Source organism: Typha latifolia, chromosome 8, assembly GCF_019914945.1.
Source record: "Typha latifolia isolate L0001 chromosome 8, TyphaL0001v2, whole genome shotgun sequence".
In the NCBI taxonomy this organism is placed as follows: domain Eukaryota; kingdom Viridiplantae; phylum Streptophyta; class Magnoliopsida; order Poales; family Typhaceae; genus Typha; species Typha latifolia.
The window spans coordinates 4,295,220-4,318,726 of NC_133093.1; the positions used below are offsets into that span (position 1 = coordinate 4,295,220).

Consider the following 23,507-nt stretch of genomic DNA (forward strand, 5'->3'; position numbering starts at 1 on the left):
GAAAATAAAATAAAGTAAATATTTAATGGACAGATTTGTCTAATTATCTAAAAGAAATTACTCTAATATAAAATTTCTAATTTTCAATAATTAATACTAATAGCAAATAAATAAATCATTTCATATGTGAGTCATGATATCACTATATTGTCAAAACAAGCAAAATCACATATAGAAATTTAAGCATTCTTCATAAGTTAATCTAACATATTTGATCTAATTAAAAAAGTTTAACTACTAATTTTTGGATTAAGAGAAAATATAAAAAAGAAAACTTGCCTCACCCGCTAATTCCCCTGATTCCATGTTTTCATCATCATCATCATCATCATCATCATCATTACTATTAACTATTATTATTAAAATAATAAATGTTTTTATTTATTAATTTTTGGTTATTACATTTTTTGCTACACCCGTATTTATACATAGACTATCTATCACACCGAAGCATATGGATACCTACTTAGATGTATCCACACCAATAGGAAGTACCATGGCTCGCCGACTCGATCCGAACTCTTTCTCTCTTTCACTTTTTGTTCACTCTCTCTTACTCTTTTTCTTTCTTTTACTCTTTCTTTCTTTTTTTTCTCTCCTTACATATAATCATTGTTTCTCTTACTGAGAGATCTAGCTCCAATAAACTCCGACAAACTCCTGTATATAATTTCTTAATTAATTTTTTATTTCTCTCTCACTTTTTCATTTCTTCCACTCTCTCCCTTTTTCTTCTCTTTTCTTCTTATTTTTCTTCTTTTTCTTCTTCTTCTTTAATGCATCATGGTTTTTTTTTGTTTGATTTTCTTCCACTCACGCTCTTTCTAATCTCTTCTTTTTTTCAATTTTTATTGCACTATAGTTTTCTTTTTCTTTCTTATTTTTGGTAAGCTTTTTCTTTTCTTATTTTTTTCATGTATATAATTAATTTTATGTAATTAAAAAGTCCGATCCGATCCAGGCGACCGATACAGCCGATATGGCCGATCCGTATCATTTTTTCGAAAGGTCGATTCTGATCCCGATTTTTCGAACCTTGGAAAATACTATATGTTTAAAGTATGTATGCAAATCCTACATGGTAGAATTTGAGGGCAAGATCCTTCTGGTGGATCTTATATCTCTAGAGATGCATGATTTTAATGTCATCCTTGGTATGGATTTGTTGGCTGCACATCATGCAACAATTGACTATAGGCAGAAAAAAAAATTATTTTTACTATACTTGGACAACCTAAACTTTTCTTTCAGGGAAAGAAAAAGTTCCCTCGAACTAGCATCATATCTGCACTTTATGCTAATGAATTATTGAAGAAAGGCTATAGGGTTACATAGCATCTATTATAGACATGCAATAATCAACACCAAAACTAGAAGAACTTTCAATTGTGAGGGTCGTTCTTAAAAATCTTCCTATATTATCCCTGAATCGTGAGATTGAGTTCACAATAGATTTGACTATTAGCACTATACCAATATCTAAACCCCCATGGTACGGGACTAGCAAAACTGCAAGAGTTGGAGACTCAATTTCAAAGAGTTATTAGACCTAGGTTTAATGTACTTATTTTGAGAAAATGTTATATATGAGTTTATGTCTATTGATGCACTATATCACTATTTTGAAAAGCGGTTTTGGTTGCCGCCCCACAAAGTAGCAATGCGGCCTACCAAAAACAGGCAGGTTGCATTGGCGCTCGGGACGGACCGCTTTGGCGCTTGGCAACCCGCTAATTTGGTAGACGCAAATCGGGTTGGTAGACCCAAGTTGAGTCGGTAGATGCGGATCGAGTTTTGGCTAACTTTAAAAAAAGATTGTAATTGATTCCCTTAATCTTCTCTCACTCGATACTACTATTCTACCCTAAATCCATCTCTCTCGATCCTCCTCTCTCAAGCGGCGACTAGGGATTGGCAAAAATTAACCAGACCCGGTAACTCGACACGATAACCCGACTCTTAATCGGGTTTAGGTTTACTATAATCGGGTTCGGGTCGTAAACGGGTCAACCCGCCTAAACCATTTAATAAATCAGGTCGTGTTTAAGTTTATACCACTGACCCGTTTCGACCCATTTGACCTGTTTAAGTATATGAGTCATATCGGTTCAACCCGCTAACCCAATATATATATATATATATATAACCTAATATCTAAACATAATCCTTACCTCACTCATCCACTCTCTCTTTCTGCAGCAGCCGCCTCATGTTTTCGATTATATTGTTTAGGGTTTAGTCTTCCAGGGTTTATGGCTTAACTCATGAATCGTGGATCTTGTGATTATGATAGCAGTCCCTCAACTTTAATGATCATGTGAAGCTGTGGTGCTAAAATAGTGCCATTCATATTTAATAACTTATTTGGAATATTTGGAATGGAATCCTTTCATGTAATTCGGTGAATGCTGTCTTTTACTGGCATTACTGTAAAGCTATTGTTGTAACATTAATCCCTCTTTTGACGGATAATCAATTATTGGTTGATTTGGTTTGACCAATGATCGTGTTGATATATAAATCAGTTTGTTTATTATTATCAATTATCGCAAATAATTCCTTCTAGTCGTGATTCATTTTGTGGTATTGTAGTTTGATGTACTTACTGATTTTTGTCATTTCTTGTTGTAATATCAAGATGGGTGGGAGAATCGGTGGGTTAAATCTGACTGGAAGAAAGATGAGAACACAGCAGGTGAATGGAACTATACATCCGGTAAATGGAATGGAGATCCCGAGAATAGAGATAATCATTTTCTTACTTCAGTAATTTACAATTGTGCATAAAGCAACTTCCATTGAGTTTACCTGTTTGTTAATGCTATTCTTTTTGAACATTGGTCGGCAGGTATCCATTGGATACCAATTGTAATAGTGCCTATAGTGGTAGTCTTTATCTTAGCAACTTGCAGCTTTCTATGGTGGAAGTACAGAAAGCAAATCAAGGGTAAAGATTTAGCACTACCCTAATCAATGAGAGTTAAATTATGATGGAATATTTCTTAATTTCAACTCCAAATTTGATTTAAAATTTTGTGATTGGATTAAAACAGATTTGCTGCAAAATGGTGGGTAGAAAGAATCCTTGTTTTCTGGTAATCATTCTCAAATTAAGGCCACAATAGAAATCTCGGGGCCAAGTCGGTATGGAGAAGAAGGGGATGAAAGAAAAGGCTTATATATCTACCTAATTTATACTTCTCTCGTTTTGCTTAATGAGCATTTAATTTGGTTTCTGTAGATCCTATCAAGCAAGCATCACTAGATTGGAAGATGCGTTTCAACATTATAGAGAGGATCGCTCGAGGGCTCCTATATCTTCATAGGGATTCGAGGCTATGCATAGTTCACCGTGATTTTAAAGCTAGCAATATTTTGCTGGACAAAGAAATGAACCTTATTGTATGGATTGTTAGATTGTTATAGGATTGTCATGGGATTGTTAGATTTGTTCTAATTGTCATAGGATTGTTAGATTTGAGAGTTAGAACTAAAACTTGTTGTACGAATTTGTTGTAAATTTTGTTCTAAATTTTGCTCCATACAATTTGTCGTATGGATTTTGGCTTAAAAGTTAAAACTTTGTTCTAAACTCCAAACTTTATTGTATGGACTTTTGTTCTGGTAAATTATTAGAATTGTAATTTTAATGTTGTATGAGTTTTGAGTAGGAAATAAATTATTTTATTTGTATTTAAATATTAAATTTTATATAGGATTTATTAAATGAGTTAGACAGGTCATATTAACGTGTCAGGTGAATCTGACCTATTTATTAAACGAGTTAGACTGGTCGTGTTAACGTGTCGGGTTAACCCAACCCATTTATTAAATAGGTTAGACAGGTCGTGTTGTGTTACCCATTTAATAATCGGGTCGTGTTTGTGTCTACTAAATGCAACTTATTTATTAATTGGGTCGTGTTCATGTCATGATGAAGTTGACCCGATCCGAACCCACTTAACTCAACCTGATTGCACCCCTAGCGGCGACGACAGCAAGAGCAGCAACGGCAACGGCAAGCTGCAAGGAAGTTTTCCCTATTTCTCCTATTTCTTCTTCTCTTCTTTCCTTTCACTCTCGAGGCCGCCGGTTCCCTCTCTCTTTCTTCCCTATTCAGCTAATCTCTCTAATCTATAGTAATATTTTGAAATTTCAATAATTAGTTTGCTAATTATTTATTAACTATCTATAATAATTTGTTAAGCAAAAGAAGAAAGAGATCGCAGTCACGACTATCATAAGTATCGGTTTATTAATGTTTTGCTAATTCTTTATTAATTTAAACATGTTATTTATTAATGCTAATTTTCTCACTGTCCTAAAAATTTTGCTAATTAGTTTTCTAATTAATCTTAATCTATTAATTTGATAATGTTGGTCATATTATTTGTCTTCGTTATTTGGTTGTGATTCTATATTTTTAGTACTAATATAGTATATATATTGACAATTCACATCCATAACAAGTGATATATATATATATATGAAAATGCTAAACCGCCTTGTCACCCGCCTTGTTGCCCGCCTTCCACCTAGGTGCTAGGCGGTGGGATGACCGCCCGCCACCGACGGCCGCCTTTCAAAATATTACACTATATTATATATATCCCATGTTGATTTTTCTGTCATTAGACATATTCATAAATATAGTGGAATACTTGCTAAGAGTCGAGCTCGTTAAAAATATTGTTTTTTAGGAGCAAGTTAGAATAAATTAAGGTTGGACTCTGGAGACCAAGCTCAAAAATGAAATCCTCCACATAAGGACCTAAGGATTAGTTTTAGCTTATTTAACTTGTTTTATTATGGCCAAATTATTGGTTCTTAAACCTTATGAATGATTTGGATATTGTTTGTCAGATTATTACTTGAATTATAATTGTTGACTTTAGTCATGACAAGATTTTTTATCAATGGCTTCATGTCTCTTGAGATTATTTTCTCGAATTACACAACATGTCTTGTCTCTAAGCAAAGTGTGACAGCAATGAAGGGAAGAGACCCATCAATCATGATATCTTTTTGTACCTAATACTCCATTAGCATCAATTCTTTCTTCTACCTTACAATAATTGCTTACATGTTCCTGCATCTTCGTAGATGAACTTCTAGGAAAAAAGTATTGTCTATCTCGAATATCATATTGGATCCAATATACAATCAGATAATTAATATAATTTTTAGTACCTACCTTTTAAGATAAAAAATAAAAATGTGAACACATGTTGTATGCTTCTCAGATAATTTTTACGTATATTTTTGGAGTCCTAAGAAAATAAGTTACATTGAAGAAGGCCATAACTCTTCCTAATCAGGTCAGAAAGTTCTTTCTTTGATACATGTTGATCTTAGTTGCTACCATGGCTCATATAAGGGTTTCAACCACAAGTGAAACCTTATAGAGCAAATTTTCTTAGTTAACTTTTAGTAACTAGATCTGCCATAATATTTTGGACTACTAAAAATATCAGAACTTTTTGTCAATGAATGAGTGCTTTATTTGGCACCGACCAACGTATTAAATAGAGATAATGGTGGAAAGGATCCATATCCATATCCATATAGCTGACGCAAAATAGCTAGGAGCCTGGGACTAAAGTCTAACACAAATACATGTATATAATTATATATAGCATGTAACTTTGGCATATGTGCCTGAATTGGCACACCCATAACATGCCATATCCATATCTTACCCATGTCAATGATCGATACAGAACTTTAAAAATAAACATGTCAATAAAAGTGCATTGGATTTCTGCAGCAAGAAAGCAATACCTTAGCATTTCCCTTTGTTATTAGAGAAACAACTACATTAGTCTGTATTACTAATAAGAAAATTTTAACGCCACCTTACCATGTCCCTACAATGGTTAGGGGCTAAATGCTGCCAATATAATAACCATTTAAAGTTATAAAATCATATGGAAATGAATGAATAAACTTTGAAAGTTTTATATTTGCAGTTGATTGACCACAAACCTTGACTGGTACAACAGCCTTGTATAAAAGTAAGGCATCCCTAGCAGCATGATAGAACTCCTTTGCCACTCTTGCGGATGACACACTAGCATCCTGCACTGATTTTATCAATTCAAATTAATGCCCAACAAAACTCTTATGGATCAGGAAAAGGTCAGAACTCAGAAGCATTACATGGAAAACATATATTTCAGTGAAGTGACAAGGAGATAAAAGTTAGTGACTTACTAGACCAAACAAATAATTCTTATAAAGTTATAAGTTTTAAGTTATAATTACTTAATTACCAAATAAAGTACAAATCTTAAGTAAAGTTAGAGGAGAATATTATGATGCTGTGGTGTTGCATCCAGAGCCCTTGTTTCTAACTTTTAGCAGCACTATGTTTCCATCTTCACTAACTGTAGAACTTATTTAATAGGATATCTCATCCCTAGCTTAAGGCATATGGTTATTCAAAAAGCAACTTTATTGAGAATAATTATATTCACATCACTAAAAATTCTCTACAATTCTTTCCGAGTTGAACCGATGTGGACATCACTGATAGGACTCGACGGCGTATGTACTAGCGCAGGAGGCGCCGATAGTTGATGATCACTTCTATAGGAATTTGATTATGATTTTTATTTATTTAGGGTATCTTTTGTTTATTTCCTATGTAGGGTGTTTTTTGCTTAATTTTATTGTAGATCTATATATAGAGCCGTTAACTTTTTTTGGAGGTTAATGAAAGTTTATATGATTTTGCTCTCTAGAAAATTTTGGTATAAAACCGTTTCTTAGAGTGGAGGTGTGAAACTCCATTCATTTCTTTCTTACTTTCCTCTCTCATCTCTCTCCACCACGTTTTGCATCATTTTTGGTATCAAAGGAAAGGATCCTAGTTTATGGACGTCCCTCCTCCCGAGTTTTACGCTGCTTCACATTTGTTCTTCGCACGACTAATCGCTCCACGAACACCGGAACGTCAAGAAATCTGACGCACGACGAGCAAGGAAATTACCATCGACGAGGAACAAAAAAAGTTTGTTGTCATAGCGGAATCACCACCACATAAGATTCCAAGTCCTTCAAAAGTCTGTTGTTACATTATTCAGTGATCTACTGCCTAGGTCCATCTTTATTTTCATTATAGATTGAAAAAAAAAATCAAAAATCAAATTGAATTTTCAGTGTTTTAAAATTTCGAAATTTCTATTTTTGGCTCTTAATTTATGTTAGAATCCCAACAAATTCCTTCTTTCCCTAAACTTCCTACCAACTTTCCTTTTTCTTCTCAACATCCCAACAAATCCCATCTTTCCTAAACCTCTACCAAACTGCCTTTTTTATTCTCCCTCCAATATTCCCAATTTTCAAAAATTTTCCTCCCTAAATTGAAACCAACCCATTCAAATCAGCTCCAAGTTCAAACCCATTAGCCACCCAACCCAAACTCACTCACATCCATTAACCCAAATACTTCCAACCCAACCCAACCCCAAAACCCATCAAACTTGAACCCAAAACCCATTAATCCAAAACCCAAAACCTATTAATCTAACTTCTCAACTCGTTAGTCATCTTCATCTCAACCCGTTAGCCATCTTCAGCCCCAACCTCCCCTCACCTCACACCGAGCCCTAGCCTAATTCCCCATCGCTGCTGCCCCGACGCCGTCAAGTCCCTGACGACGACGCCTCGACAATGCCGCCCTAATTCTGCCCCGCCCTGACGACGCCGCCCCGACACCGTCGTTCCATCCAACGACACCGCCTCGGCACCATTGCTCAACGCCGACGCTACCTCGACCCATTTCCTCCACCCGACGACGGCGACACCGCATTGACGCCTTCCACCGATGACGCCGCTACCAAGGCTTCTCGTGATGCCCTCCTTCTCCGCCGCCAACGACTTTATTCTTCACCGGTGATGCCGTCCCTCTTGACGCCTGCAGCCATCGCTGACAACACCGACACCGACGCTCGTGCCTTGATCTCTCGTCACCTTCACTGAGATTGATCGCTACTGCCGAAGGGAGTGATCGTTGTGCCTTGTTCCCTACCGTAGCTGACTGTGACCATCACCGCCGGACCATCCGATCTCTCCACTATCTCAGGCATTGCAGCCGACGCCGCTGGCATTGTTGTTGTGCCAGTCATGGTTGCTGACAGAAGGGACCTGCACCACTAGATACCTTAGCTCAACAAGTCAGAGATACTTAGGATACTTTGTTTGGGTATCAACGGGTGACCAATGAATGACTACATAAGGTAGAAAGACCCCATGAGCACACCACTCCTCAAAATAATTACCGTCTTGATCTTGAACATGGTGAATCTCCCACTCCTTTACCTCGTCAACACTTTCAAGGGAATGAGCGAGATCTTGATAAACGGTACCTTCGAAGCATTAAAGTCGATGCTCCGATGTTTGATGGTCGTTTAGATCCGCAATACTTCTTGGACTGGATCAAAGACATGGATCGTTATTTTAAATGGTATGATATGTCAAAAATCCGAAAGGTCAAGTTTGCTGCCATAAAAATGACTGGGCAAGCAAATCAATATTGGACCAACGTCGAGACTCTTCGTGAGATTAGGGGTGAGCTTCCAATTGAAAGTTGGGTCGATATGAAAAATGAGTTAAAACGTAAATATCTCACACCTTATTACCCTAAACTTATAGACAGATAGAATCAACTTACCTAAGGGAGTAAGTCCGCTAAGGATTACGTTGCGGCTTTTGATGAACTGCTAGTTCGGTGTAGCGTGATCGAATCGAAAACCCCGATGCAATCTTGTTCAGATTTAGGGCTGGCCGGCGCGAAGATTTGAGAAGTGAACTCTTTGCCCGTAACATTGATATTTTGAAAAAAGCCTACAGCTTAGTTCAAGACTTAGAGGAGTCTAGACCTAACCACATCTGAAGGAATTACGAAACAAGACCTCAAATTCATAAATCCTTTACGGGTCCTCATCAAACCAAATCTACCAATCAATCTTTTAATCGATCTACCCGTAGCCGCCTTTCACAATCCAAGGTAGAATACAAGGGTAAGAGCATCGAGAAAGACTTTTCTAAAATTAATCTCTGGGTCAAATGCTATAAGTGTCAAGGCAATTGACATGTTGCTGCAAATTATGTAAGCCCGTATAAAATAAGCTTAATTGAGGAACCCTTCGAAGAAGACTCTGACCAAGACTTTGATAGATACGTTCACATGTAGACGGTGAAGAAGGAGATTTTGAAGACGAAGAGGAAGAAACTACTCTAGGGTGCCTGAGGCACATAGACTCCACAAGGTTACATGTCGTTAGATGTGCTCTCTCTCAACCTAAAGTCAATGATGATTGGAGGCGTAGCTCCATCTTCCACACATTCACAAAAATTGGAGACAAAAATTGCAAAGTAATTGTGGATAGTAGGAGCTGTATAAATGTCGTGTCCTCCACCAATATTTCAAAACTAAACCTGAGAGCAGTTTCCCATCCTAATCCTTACAAGGTTTCGTGGATTAATTCAACCACGGTTGAGATAAAAGAGCGTTGTTTGGTTCCAATTGAATTCACAACTTATAAGGATAGAATCTGGTGCGATGTATTGACCATGGATGTGGGTCAAATTATCCTTGGAAGACCTTGGCTATTTGATAATGATGTGTATAGTTATGGTCGTTCAAATATCTGCATGTTTAAACACGAGGGTAAGAAGATCAAAATTCTTCCATCGCAGCCTAGAAATTGTAAGGTGGAAAAGAAGTCTGATCCCATCCACTCGGATAGTAAAGTCAGCTTGATTAGTGTGCGAAGCATTGAACGCGAGATGAGTAAAGAAACTCCTATTATGATTCTTGTTGCTCGAGAAACTCCTATTGAGGAATTCTCGGATGCCTTTCCAAAGGATCTCCTAGAAAAATTGCCACCAATGAGAGATATTCAACATGCTATCGATTTCATTCCGGGTGCATCTCTTCTTAACTTGCCTCATTACAGACTTAACCCAACTGAATATGTTGAACTCAAACGACAAGTTAACGAGTTATTGAGAAAAGGCTTTTTGAAGGAAAGCCTAAATCCTTGCACAGATCCTGCATTGTTAACGCCAAATAAAGATGAAACTTGGCACATGTGCGTCGATACCCGCGCCATTAATCGAATAACGGTAAAATACCGTTTTCTCATTCCTAGTTTGGATGACATGCTGGATGATGACAGGGGCCACGATCTTTTCAAAGATAGATTTAGAAAGTGACTATCACCAAATTCGTATACGCCCTAGCGATGAATGGAAGACTGCATTTAAAACAAAAGAAGGGTTATATAAATGGATGGTTATGCCTTTTGGCTTGATTAATGCTCCGAGTACTTTTATGAGAGTGATGACTCAAATATTATAACCTTTTATGGGACAATTTTTAGTCGTATACTTTGATGGCATCCTTATCTATAGTCGATCTCGGGAGCAACATATAGATCATCTTCGTCAAATCTGTGCTGTCTTGAGGAAAGAGCAACTGTATGCAAACCCTAAGAAATGTACCTTTCTGACAAATAAAGTTGTTTTCTTGGGTTTCGTTGTTTCATCCGAAGGAGTGTCTACTAACCCTAATAAAGTCAAAGCTATTAATGAATAGCCTGAATCCCGTACCATAAGAAATGTGAGAAGTTTTCATGGGTTCGCTACCTTCTATCGTCGGTTCATCAGGGGGTTTAGTACAATTATGGCTCCGATAACAGAATGTCTCAAGAAAGGTGAATTTGAGTGATTAGCAAGTGCCACTAAAGCTTTCACTGAAATCAAGAAGAAAATGGTGGAAGCTCATGTCATATGACTCCCCGATTTTACTAAAGTTTCTGAGGTCACTTGTGATGCTTCTAGAGTTAGTATAGGAGGAATCCTGAGCCAAGATGGTCATCCGATTGCCTACTTTAGTGAAAATCTGAATGAAACTAGACAACGGTATACCGCTTATGATAAGAAATTTTATGTTGTGGTTCAATCTCTTCGCCACTAGAGACATTATTTGCTCCCTCAAGAATTCGTAATCTTCTCTGACCATGAAGCTCTTCGTTATCTTAACTCCTAGAAGAAGCTTAACGCTAGACACGGCAGGTGGGTTGAATTTCTTCAGGACTATTACGTACACCTTACGACACAAGTCTGGAGCAGACAACAAAGCGGCTGATGCACTGAGTCGTCGCATGATTCTTCTTTCAGGGATGAATGCAAAAGTAATAGGGTTTATAAAATCAAAACTGATTAAGAATCATGTCCGGATTTTCATGAAGTTTACAATTTATTAAGCGATGGAGCAACTCAAGAAATAGATGGTTTCATCTTACAAGATGGCTATCTATTTAAGTCCCGAAAGTTATGCATTCCCAACACCTCGTTAAGAGAATTTTTAATTTGGGAATTACATGCTCAGTTTTAGCTGGACATTTTAGGCATGCGAAAACTATTGAAGCTACGGAACATCGATTTTTCTAGCCAAGCCTAAAGAGAGATGTTATGAAACTTGTTAGTCGATGTCACGCATGTCAACTCGCTAAGCAGTGAAAGCAAAATACGAGATTGTACACGCCTCTACCTATTCCTAATTGTCCTTGGCAAGATGTTAGTATGGACTTCGTACTTGGACTTCCAAAGACCATCCGAAAGCATGATTCCATTCTTGTGGTGGTGGATCGATTTTCAAAGATGGCCCACTTTATACCTTGTTCTCAAACTTTTGACGCCTCTCAAGTTGCTAAAATCTATTTTGATGAAATCGTTAAGCTGCACAGGCTTCCAAAAACTATTGTATCAGATATGGATGTGAAATTCACTAGCTATTTTTGGAAAACCCTATGGCATAAGATGGGAACCATGCTTCAGTATTCAACCGTTTTCCACCCACAAACTGACGGGCAAACTGAAGTAGTCAATAGGAGTTTAGGAAACCTACTGAGAATTTTTGTCAGCGAGAATCTAAGAGACTGGGATCAAAAACTGTCAATTGCTGAATTTGCATATAATAATTCTGTTAATAGATCAATAGGTATATGTCCAACTAAGGTAGTATATGGTTACAAACCTAGACAACCTATAGATCTCATTCTTATGTCCCATTATCATAGGTTGTCTAAGTCTGCATCTGCATTCGCATCACATATTCATAACTTGCATAAAGAAATCAGTAACAGAATTGCTCAAAATAATACTAATTATAAATTTCGAGGTGATCTAAGAAGGAGATTCAAAGAATTTAATATTGGAGACTATGTGATGGTCCGGATTATCCGGAACGATTCCCACCTAGAATTGTCAAAAAGTTGCATGCACAAAGTGCTAGACCTTTTAAAATTCTCAAACAAATTAATGATAATGCTTATGTTCTAGATCTCCCCAATGATTTCGGCATCAATTCTACTTTTAATATTGAGGATCTAGTAGCTTATAAAGATCCAGATTTTACCCCAGATTTTACCTCCACTTCCTAATATCTACCTAACACAGCAGACGAAATTGATAAAATTTTAAATGATGAGATTATTTCAACTAGAGAAAGTGGAACCCAACGGTATCTAGTACGTTGGAAAGAACAACCTACATCTGATGATATGTGGCTTGATCGCCACAATTTAGAGATGCATCACCTTGATACCTTAGAACAGTATGAGAGCGACAGAACAGCACACTCAACGGAGTCGAATTCTCTTCCACTCGGGGAAAATGATACGGACATCACTGATAGGATTCGATGGCGTGTGTACCAGCGCAGGAGGCGCCGACAGTTGATGATCCTTATAGAAATTTGGTTATAATTTTTATTATTTATGGTATCTTTTGTTTATTTCCTATGTAGGATGTTTTTTACTTAATTCCATTGTAGGTTTATATATAGACCCATTATATTACATGTTGGAAGGCACTACTTTTCCTATGTAGTGCCTTCCAACATGTGCAATGTTATTTGCTCACTCATTAAAACATCCACAACTATGCTCCATATCAACTAATGACTATCATTAAAACATCCACAACTATGCTCCATATCAACTAATGACCAAACCACCCATGCTCTGTACATCTAAAGAAGTGATCTTTCCAGATCTAATGCATTGATGCATAAAGAATACCGACATGATGAATTAGTTTGCATATTAAAGAGAAGCTACATGGTGAAAGTCTCCTAGAAACAATGGCAATTGTGGACTGTCTTTGCAAATGAATGAGGTCATGATTCCCGATCAAGATACAAAAAGTGGCGAAAGGTTACTTCTTGACTCACCATCAAGTGAGATAAAACAGGACTGATGGCAAGTTGGCAACAAGCAAGGTTCCCAGTTTCGGCCGATCCCGAATGGGATCGACCGAAACCCGATCCGTTAATATACGAGGAGAGAGAGAATATGAAGGCAGCAGTTCTACCCATAGGACTCCTGGTGTTATAGCAGAGTCTGAAAATATTGGACCAATGGATACATATCTTCCGAAATAAAGGGGTCGTACATAGACTTCCATCAAGACAGCTCTCAAAAGAATTAAAAATGTAAAAAAACACATTGGTAGAGCTATCTCTAATATTTTCTTCTACAACCATATTCTTTTTAATGTAGCTGATAGCCCTTACTATCACTATGGTGGATGCTATACAATCAGTAGGGCCTGGTGTTCCCCGTCCTAGTTCAAATGATATTGTTACTAAATATCTTGACTCAGAGGTAGATGAACTTCATACTTATATTGAGACATTTAAATGGTATTAGGATGAATTTGGTTGTATACGATGTGTGTGATGGGTGGAGTACACAAAACAGAAGAAATATAATTAATTTATTAGTGTACTTTGGCATTGGGATAATATTTTTGAAGTCTGTGAATGCTACTGCTCATTTCAAAAATGCAAATTATATGTGCTAGTTGATGAATGAGGTGGTACAAGAAATCGGTGAAAAAAGAGTAGTCCAATTGGTTACTAATAATGGGGCAAATTATAAAGCTGCTGAAAATTTACTGATGATTAAAAGACCTTATTTATATTGGACGCCATATGCTGCACATTGTATTGATTTGATGTTAGAGAATATTACAAAAGAGCCTGAAATTGACATGGTCATATGTGAAAGTCAGAGGTTAAATAAATTTTATACATAACCATGATTGGGTTCTTAATTTACTCAGGCAGATGACTGGTGGTAGGAAGATCATCAGACCCGGCGTCACTAGATTTGCCACTCACTTTTTAGCCTTGGAGAGCATCATGCGCTACAATGATAATATTATGTGAATATTTACATCACAGGAGTGGTCTATGAAAATTAAGAATACGAAACCTAAAGATAAATTTTTAGGTGAAATTTTAAAAAATATGGCTCTTGGAAATATATTTTGGGATAATATTACAATTGCCACCGCAATATTTGAGCCTCTTATCAAAGTATTAAGACTTGTAGACAGTGATGACAAGTCTGAGATGGGTTTCTTATATGAGGCAATGGACATAGCTAAAGAATCAATAAAAAAAATGTGGGCCAAAGTTATAAGAAGTGGTGGAAAATGATTGATTCTAGATGGAACAAACAACTACATAGAGATATACACGCTGCTGGTAAAACGCTGCTGGTAAACATGCTTTTAAGTTTTAAGTTTTAATTTACTTTTATTTATGAATATTTAAAAATTTGAATACTTACAAATTTTAAATTTCTATAGGGTATTTTCTTAATCCAAGATTTTAATTCTCTAAAAATGTCAATAATGATAGTGAAGTCTTGTTGGGGGTTAGAAAGGTAATCAGCAAGCTTGAGCCCGATATTCATAAACAAATCATGTGCAATAAAAAAATGAGTTATGATTCAATTAAATAATTTTATTATTATTTGTTTCAAGTTTTAACTTTCAATATAATCAATAAGCTAATAATATATTTCTGATTTCAGATAGAGAGATATAGATTGAGAGCTAGGCAATTCAGTACGCTAAAGTTGTTACAGCTATATCTCATAACACTCCAACTGAATGGTGGTCTATTTATGAATGGGAGAAGGCACCAAATTTGACGCCAATAGCAAAAAAAATTTTAAGTCAAACTGTGTCTTCATCACAGTGTGAAAGAAATTGGATTACTTTTTTCTTAATCCACACAAAAACACACACCCGATTTACAATGGAAAGATTGGAGAAATTAATTTTTTGTCATTATAATATGAGATTGAGGGAGAGAAATTTAAGAAGAAAGGTAGAAAATGAACTGATTGATTTAAATTATGTTTTTGATGAAGAAGACCCCTTGACTCCATGGATCAGAGAAATAGAGGACAGGTTATTAGATGACAGATGTAACTCATGGTTAGATGAAATATTGGGAGAGACCACGACGAGGACAAAGGCTAGTACGAGTCATTCAACAGTGAGAGATAGTATACCTATTAGTACTAGTCATAGTCCTGATGATACATATGGTGGTGAGATCGTTCAATCTACATTTGTTGAGAAAAGTTAAGAAGGCATAAATAGTGAAGACAGAGAAACTAAGGATATATATACATATCAGCGACGTCGTCATGAGATGCATTTTAGTTCCTATGATTATGGTACATCGAATATTTATTGTTTGGAGTCATCACAAGATCCATATGCTAGTTATTATCCTCAGTATCCTCAGTATTCTCAGGCACAAGATCCAAATGCTGGTTATTATCCTCCTCAAACGCAAGTCACACAACAAGATCCATACAATATAACTAGTATGATGGAATCATTTTTTGGAGCATCAGGTCCCAGATATCAATATTTACAAACTTATGGTGATTATGATGATGAAGACTATAGAAATTTACGAGAACCAACTCGGTATTCAACAAAGTTTTAAATTTTAAGTAAGTTAATACATTTTTTTAAGTTTTTAGACTTCATATGTGAGTAATTTTTGTTTTCTTATTTTTTGTCATTTTTTCTAAATTTTTCTGCATTTTTAAATAATATTTAGAATTTTATATAATTAAAAAATAATCTGATCCGATACGAACGGCCGATACGGCTGATACGTATCGTTTTTCTGGACGGCCGATACCGATCCTGATCCCGATACTGGGAACCTTGGCAACAAGCAAGACAAACTTCCTACCCTTGATTAATATGGTGCTATAGTATAAGCCTGGCCTTCTAAATAATGCATATCTAATACAGGGAATAATTTGAAGTATTCCTTGTATTTCCTACTTAAGAGCAACATGAGCCTCCCAAAATGACCATTTTGAGACTTCAAACATGTAATACTCATCTCCTTTAGTAGGTTTCATCTGATAAATTTCCTACTCTCAATCTCACAGAAATATTCTTCAACCTTTCATTTTGAAGGTAATTGTCCTTAAATCTACAGATATCTCTCTAACACCCGCCCACATTATTCCAATAAGGGACTCTAATTTCTTACAACCAGTATTCTAACAAATGAAAATTTTGGCAAAAAACTAGCTAATCATCTCTGAAGATTTTTCCAGACACTTTATCATGTGGTCTTTTGTGTCTAACTTTTTTCCTTATATAAGCTTATTTCACTTGCTTTATTTCTTGCACTGTCTTACATGATCACTGGTACACCATCCATTATCTTCTAATTTAAAAAATGAATCACCTTCATATCACCATATCATGAAACCTCTATGGCTCTATCAGATTGCAAAAAACTTTTGACAGAATCTATATTACTTCTTATTAGACATGAGCTCACTTCCAATAAGATAATACCTAGCCAAAGGCAAATCTCATAGACAGAATCTACAATACTTCTTATTAGACATGAGCTCACTTCCAATAAGATAGTAACCTAGCCATAGGCAAATCTCATACATAAGATAAATTAGCTTTCAAAGACAAACAGTAGATATTCAGACTTTATTTTCTTATTGCAGAAAAAGCACTAATAGTTGAACCACTGCCTTTTAAGAAGGTTAATACTTAATAATCTGTGAAAACCTTTCCCAGAGGCACTCAGAAAGGCATGTGAGAATACCTGAAATTCACCTAACAGCTTAAGTTTAACATGATTTGAGCAAAAGGAAAGTTAACCAATCTTAGACAGGTAAGTGAAGTTCTTTCACAAAGAATAAAAAGGATGTCACAGAAAAAGAGTAGTAAAAATTATGTAATTCAACATCTGAGACTACATCCAGCTGCAAGATGGAAACCAGTAAATCTACATATATATCAAGCTTCTTAAAATAGTTTAATAGCATCAGATACAATTTGCTGATAAAAAGGAACTAGCATTTCTTCTTTATGCAAATGTTGAGCAAATGGTATACAACATATCTACTTGAAATGAATCAGCGAGATGCTATTACCTAAGGTTTCGAAAATCAGCATTGGGATCGGGATCGGGATCGGGATCGGCCATTCGAAAAAACCATAGTTTCCAGTTTCAGCCGATCCCGAATGGAATCGGCCGTACAAGTGGCTGCTGACAGCAGTAGCTAGAGAGAGAGGGAGAGAGAGAGGGAAAGAGAGAGAGAGTGAGGGAGAGAGAAAGGGAGAAAGGAAGAGAGTGAGGAAGAGAGGAACAGCTGCTGTTGATAGCAGCAGCTAGAGAGAGAGGGGGAGAGAGAGAGAGAGAGAGAGAGAGAGAAGAAAAAGGGAAGTGGAGAACTCGTATCAATAATTGATATGGGTTGGATACGAGTCGGATCATTCTTAGGTCCGACACATATCAATTGAAAATTACTCATATTGGGCTACATCGTCCGTATCGACCAATCCCTGATATGGATCGAGTATCAGCTTATATGGCCGATACTAGGCCAAAACTAGTCAGTAAACTGGTTTCGCCCATGAATGGCCGATCCTAATCTGACTCGACATCAATCGAAACTTGGATCTATATTATTATCAATTAGGCTCAACCTGTTGGCAAGGATCGGGATCGGCTGATTTTGATTAAACCAGGCTAGATCCATTATGGATCTAACCCGGATCCGACCGGAGGACATCAATTATTGATGTCCCCAAGCTTTTTCTCTTTCTCTCTTTACTCTTTTCTTCTCTTTCTCTCTCTATTCTTTTCTTCTCTCTCTATTTCAGTCTTTTCTCCTTTTTTTCTCACTCTCACTTTCTAACGGAAAGATCTAGCTCCAACAAAATCCGGTGATGCAAATCTCACTCCAACAAACTATGTTTCATCAAGTATTCATGTTTAGAACCATCACATGATATATATTATTATCCTCAGTATCCTCACATAATGTTGCGTTGTGTGTTGTGTGTTGTATAAAACCCTAGAACCCTCCTAGTATTCTCTCATATTTATAGGCTCTTACAAAGGGGGAGATGAGAGTTCAAATAGGCTTAGGATTAAGAACATAAGATAGTTTTCCTTTCCCTATGGTCATACAGAAGGACAATCTCAAAGGGTGTGTTTGGTTGATGAAGGAAAAAAAGTAATAACTTTTTGAAAGTCTACAACTTTATGGTATTTGGATGAGAAAAATAAAGTGGGAAGTGAGTTCTCCACTTCTCTAAGCTTACCCAACTTCCCTCGTTTCACTTCATATTCTAAAGGGAGAGTGTCACTTCCCACCTTTGTATATACTGCATGTCATCATTACTTACAATAATTACTCATTTTCACTAAACATTTTCTATTTTTACTAAACAATAATAAGTCATGATTACTTACTAAAGGTGACTTCACTAGAAACGAGAAACTTCCACTATCTTCTTCCATCCAATTATCAACCAAGCACACCCAAAAGAGGAAATTCCTCAAAAGGGAAGTCCTCAAAAAGAAAGACCTCAAAGGAAACTAACAGCAATAAGAAAGCCTCAAGTAGAAATCCAAATATTTCTAATGCCTTTAGTAATCATGCAACAACTTTGGTAGAGTCCAGTCCTATTCAGTACCACTTCATAAGACAACCAATAAGATACTTTGTAATTACCAAATCAACAGTATGGTACAAAATGCTTTTAATATTCAGGATAGGACAGCAAGCAAATAACAGAACATGAATACTCGAGTTACTGGGATACAGAATTTACTGGTGAAACCTACATAAACTCATCAATATTGCAGTTATTAATATAACACCCTAAACATTCTCCATCAAATTTTCCAAAAAGATAAAAAGCAATGTTTATATATGCACCTCAGAGATACCTTAAGAGCCTCATGAACCAGTTTCATTATTTGAGAAGCCGAATTAGACACAAAACACCTTTCTGGCTCAAAAAGCAAATCAGCAACATTCTCAGAGGAATTTCCAGCAACACCAGTAACCTGCTTAAACATTCCAATCTTATTCCTCAAACAAGATATCTTCTTCAAGTAACACTTCTATCTTTTTTGACATTTAGGAAAATCATAAACTCACATGAGAATTCGGATAATCAAATCTTAAAAGTATATTTCTAGCCTTTGCCAAGATTTCACTCCTTTTCTTAGAAGCAAAATGAACCTCAACGTCATTGACAAACTGGCTCAAGTTCTCTTCCTTCATATCAGCTGAGATGAACATCATTTTCCTCAGGGTGGCCTCAAAGTCAGTAGTAACTCTCATAATAGCTTGGAAATCAACCAACTTTGAAGCAATATCAGGAACAGCCTGAACGATAAATTCTTCAGTTGTTATTTTAATAACAATTGTTTCAAAAGATACTAAACAAATTAAAATTACAAGCAGATATGTTAGAAAATAACAAAAGGCAGTGCAAAATTGAAAAAACATCTGACTTAGAAATCGAAGGACATACTGAGTTACTAACAGAATGTTAAGAAAGATAATGTGAGAATCTCTGCAATAAAAGATACAGAACTTCTAGTAGCCAACAGCAAAGAACAAATATTGCCACTAAGATATATGAAGTTTGCTAGGCACAAGATTGATATCTAGACACAATTAAAATTGCAAAATCATGAGAAAATAGAAAATAAACAAATAAATAACAAAAACAAAGTTATACTACAGCTAAATATATGCAGAATATGTCCATTAGAAGTATAAAAGGATTCATGCTTTTGTACAAGGAGATCTGCTATTTCTTCCCCACAATCACTCCCCAACCCCACAAACACAAACAACCTCAAATATATATTGAAATGAGAAATAACCAGCTTACTAGTCAATCAATCTCTCATACATAGTATGAAACAGCATGATCATTATACAATTAATTGATGATGTCAACAACAATATTTCTAGCATAATAGTTAACAATTACCTATTCTCTTTGATTTCCTGAACAAGAAACAGACTAATCAGTTGGTTATTCATCCTACCAACCCTTATACAAATTTCAAACAAACTATCAGCTGGTTAGCTATCATCCATTTTATTTTATTTTTCCTTTCTTATCTTCTAATACTTTTCTTTTTAAATAAGGACTTTTATTACAAAGAAAGGTTGTAAATTTTGTCAGCTAGCACTGTGACCAGCACACCAAGTGCATAGCACATAGCGGCTTCGAGCGCCTTGTGTCAAGGTTTTCAGTGTCCCAGCAGCCCTGTCCACTCAGTATACACCAATCAACAGGATACAATGTCAATACATGGTAAAAGGCACAGCCTAGCAAGCCTTGTGTAATGACAGGTTGTGTCAATTCTTATACATCAGCACCTTGCTGATACAACACATGCTGGGTTGTACCAGTTACTAAAAGTCTTAAAGTCATGCCTCGTGTAATGTCAATCCATCCATCTTTTTCTATTTGATGCGGGCATTTTGCTGACATGGTACATACCAACCAGCATGGATTCTGAAAATCCACCTGCTACTTCAATCCATCTCCTTATAAGATCATAGAATATTTTTTTGGATGTAAAGTGTGGCACTTACATTTGTTTATAAGTATTTAAACAGCTCAAAATAGCCTTTGATAACTAAAAACTAGCTTACATACTGGTTTAAACGATTCACTGGCATACATTTTGATTTTTGAACCTATTCACTCCACACATAAAGTAAATTAAACACGAGAAATTGTGTAGAATCTTGTAGCTATTGTAACACATAAAAAATGATTGCTTCAAGGATCCTTCTATTTTCAATAATGAACATCTATTCTGGAAATGAGGAGGTTTCTTAGCAAGAAAATTTCAAAGAAATGTGTAACAGATGGGAAGCTCCTGCAATTTCTTGCTTAAAATCATAACCCATAAGATTTTTCCAATTTGCTTTAAAATACTCTTTATGAAGGTATTTGGCTGTTTGCTCTCTGGATATGTAGATGTTACTAATGTATCCCACTAATCTATTCCTATTATTCACCATTCAGAAAAATTAGGTTGCAGGTGACAGAATTTATTGAAGAAATAAATACCTTGAAAAACACAAGCAGACCTAATAGGTGATCAGATGGATACGATATTCTACCAGTTTTGTCCGTTTGAACCAAGCCAGCGGAGAGACTAGTTCCAAAAGCAAATATAATGGCAGAGATGTACTTCAAAATGAAGGAAAATGAAGTAACATATATTAAAAACTAAGACTGATCAAATGACCATGATGATTGGCATTTTTTCCTAAAGGATTATCAGTAAACCAAAGGATAGTGAAAGAAAATTTTCACCAAAACAAAGGATTGAAAGGATTGTTGCACGTTATGTTTCTATAGTAAATTAATTAATGACAAAAGAGATTTGCAGAACTCAAGACTGAAGCAAGGGTTGGAATACTCCCCAAGCCTGCCAACATGTAACTTCTATATAAAGAAAGCAGCCCAAGATATCAAAATTCAAAAACAAGTATGAATTTTTTGATGTTTTGTTTTCTTTTGCAGTGTTCATGTTCAAGCATTAGAAAAAATAGCATTAAATATAGATGCCAGACACTAAGAATACAACTTACTATGTTGGATTTCCACTAGGTGGTGTTCGCGCAGGACATACCAGATGCAGTGCAACAATGACAAATTACACCAATAGCATGCCATTGGAATGGAGCACAGTGAATTGCCATGCTATAGTAAGCATGGGTACAATATCATGTTTTTCCCTAGCACAGTAATTTCTTCAATCATGTCTCTGAAACTCAGGCATGGGACTCCAGCCAATGCAAAGTGTGGGGAGGGCAAGAGGTACACAGCCTTAACGTCATTACTAGTGTTCACAGGGTGCACGGTTGTAAGCTTTATTGTCACACTAAGTGATGTCCTCCAAGAAAGGACTAGAGAAAATGAAAAGAAAAAAAAATGGGTGGCTAGGTGGGGAGTTTGAAGCAAACGCTTCCGCTCTCTTACTTTAAACTCTCATCATGAGAAAGCAACCAAGCCATGACAGAACAAAAAAATGTTACTGTACAATTTCATATTATGTGCCAGTTTGAGCTGATAAATAATAAAACATCAAAATCTCATATGTTAGTAACTGGGACAAATCAAAATGTCAGACCACCAACAGACCCTACATATCATGAGTATGTAAGGATTATTGCATTTTCCTACATTCTTTTGAATTAGTATGATTATGTAATGTTGGCAGTCATTTACATGCTTATATGACTCTTCAGATTCATTTTGCATCATAATGCAGTTAAAGGTTAAAATAATAACCGAGTGCCCAGGAGCTATAAAATCTAAAGCACACCTTAGAAAGAAAGAAAGTGATAATCAGGTCAGAAATTCTTGGCCAGGTCAATTTGCCAAAAATCCTCATCCATGTACCATTCTCCAGGCACACAAACTTTTGAACAAACTTTATAATCTCGATAAGCCTCAAGTACAGAGTTGAACCATCTTGATAGTCCTACACAAAAAAAAAAAAAATATTGAGATGTTATTATTATTGAGAAGATAAATATGTGCACCAAACTTAAAGCACAATCAATATTCAATAGTTGTATTTTGTAGAATAATTAAAGAAGTGCTCATAAGTTGTGACATTCTGAAGAGAACTATCTAACAAAAAGTATTATGCACTAGCATAGAAGTACACATGAAAAGAAATCTCACCTAAAACAGTCCTGGGTAGGCTATCTGAACTTAAATATATTTACAATACCATTTTATATGAGTACATTGTAATGAAAAGTAAGGCCTGCTTCTGTGCTTATGTCGAACTTTTATGCATGGAAAAAATAAAAAGAAGAAAAAAATTAAATTATACAAGAAAAATGGGACTAATAAGATCTTTTCTAAAAAGATCTCTCCTCATAAAGTATACTGCAAATGGTTTCCTCCCTAGATAATTACTTGAAACTTTGCACTCAACACCCTATCCTTTTATGTATTTGCAATTTATGCTCTGTATTTTTAATATTTGCAAATTGTACCCCACATTTTATCAAATATTTGCAAAACGCACCATGCAGTTAGATCTATTAATTAAACTTAATCAAACTCCTAGATTAAGCTAACTATAATAATGATATTACCAAAATACCCTTACCCAGCCTAAATGCCACTTTCACACCAAGAAACTTTCTTTACAACCTAAAACACAATAATTTTTAATCAATAAATACCAAATAAATGAAACAGAATATGAATTAGCACATGAGTTTTATCTAATCAACTTTTACAGAATTAAAATATGATCCTAAAGAATTAGGAATGAGATATAG

General features: G+C 35.8%; 1 protein-coding gene across 1 annotated transcript in view; it reads right to left on the reverse strand.

The window, feature by feature from the left end:
* LOC140793736 (centromere/kinetochore protein zw10 homolog) overlaps positions 1-23,507 on the reverse strand; it is a 52,856-nt gene that overhangs the window by 25,795 nt on the left and 3,554 nt on the right. Inside the window, exons 4-7 of the mRNA XM_073145412.1 lie at positions 22,532-22,690; positions 19,323-19,553; positions 19,109-19,228; positions 5,986-6,078 (exon numbers count right to left, since the gene is read on the reverse strand). Coding sequence (XP_073001513.1) covers positions 5,986-6,078; positions 19,109-19,228; positions 19,323-19,553; positions 22,532-22,690 — 603 coding nt within the window. The remainder of the gene's footprint in view (positions 1-5,985; positions 6,079-19,108; positions 19,229-19,322; positions 19,554-22,531; positions 22,691-23,507) is intronic.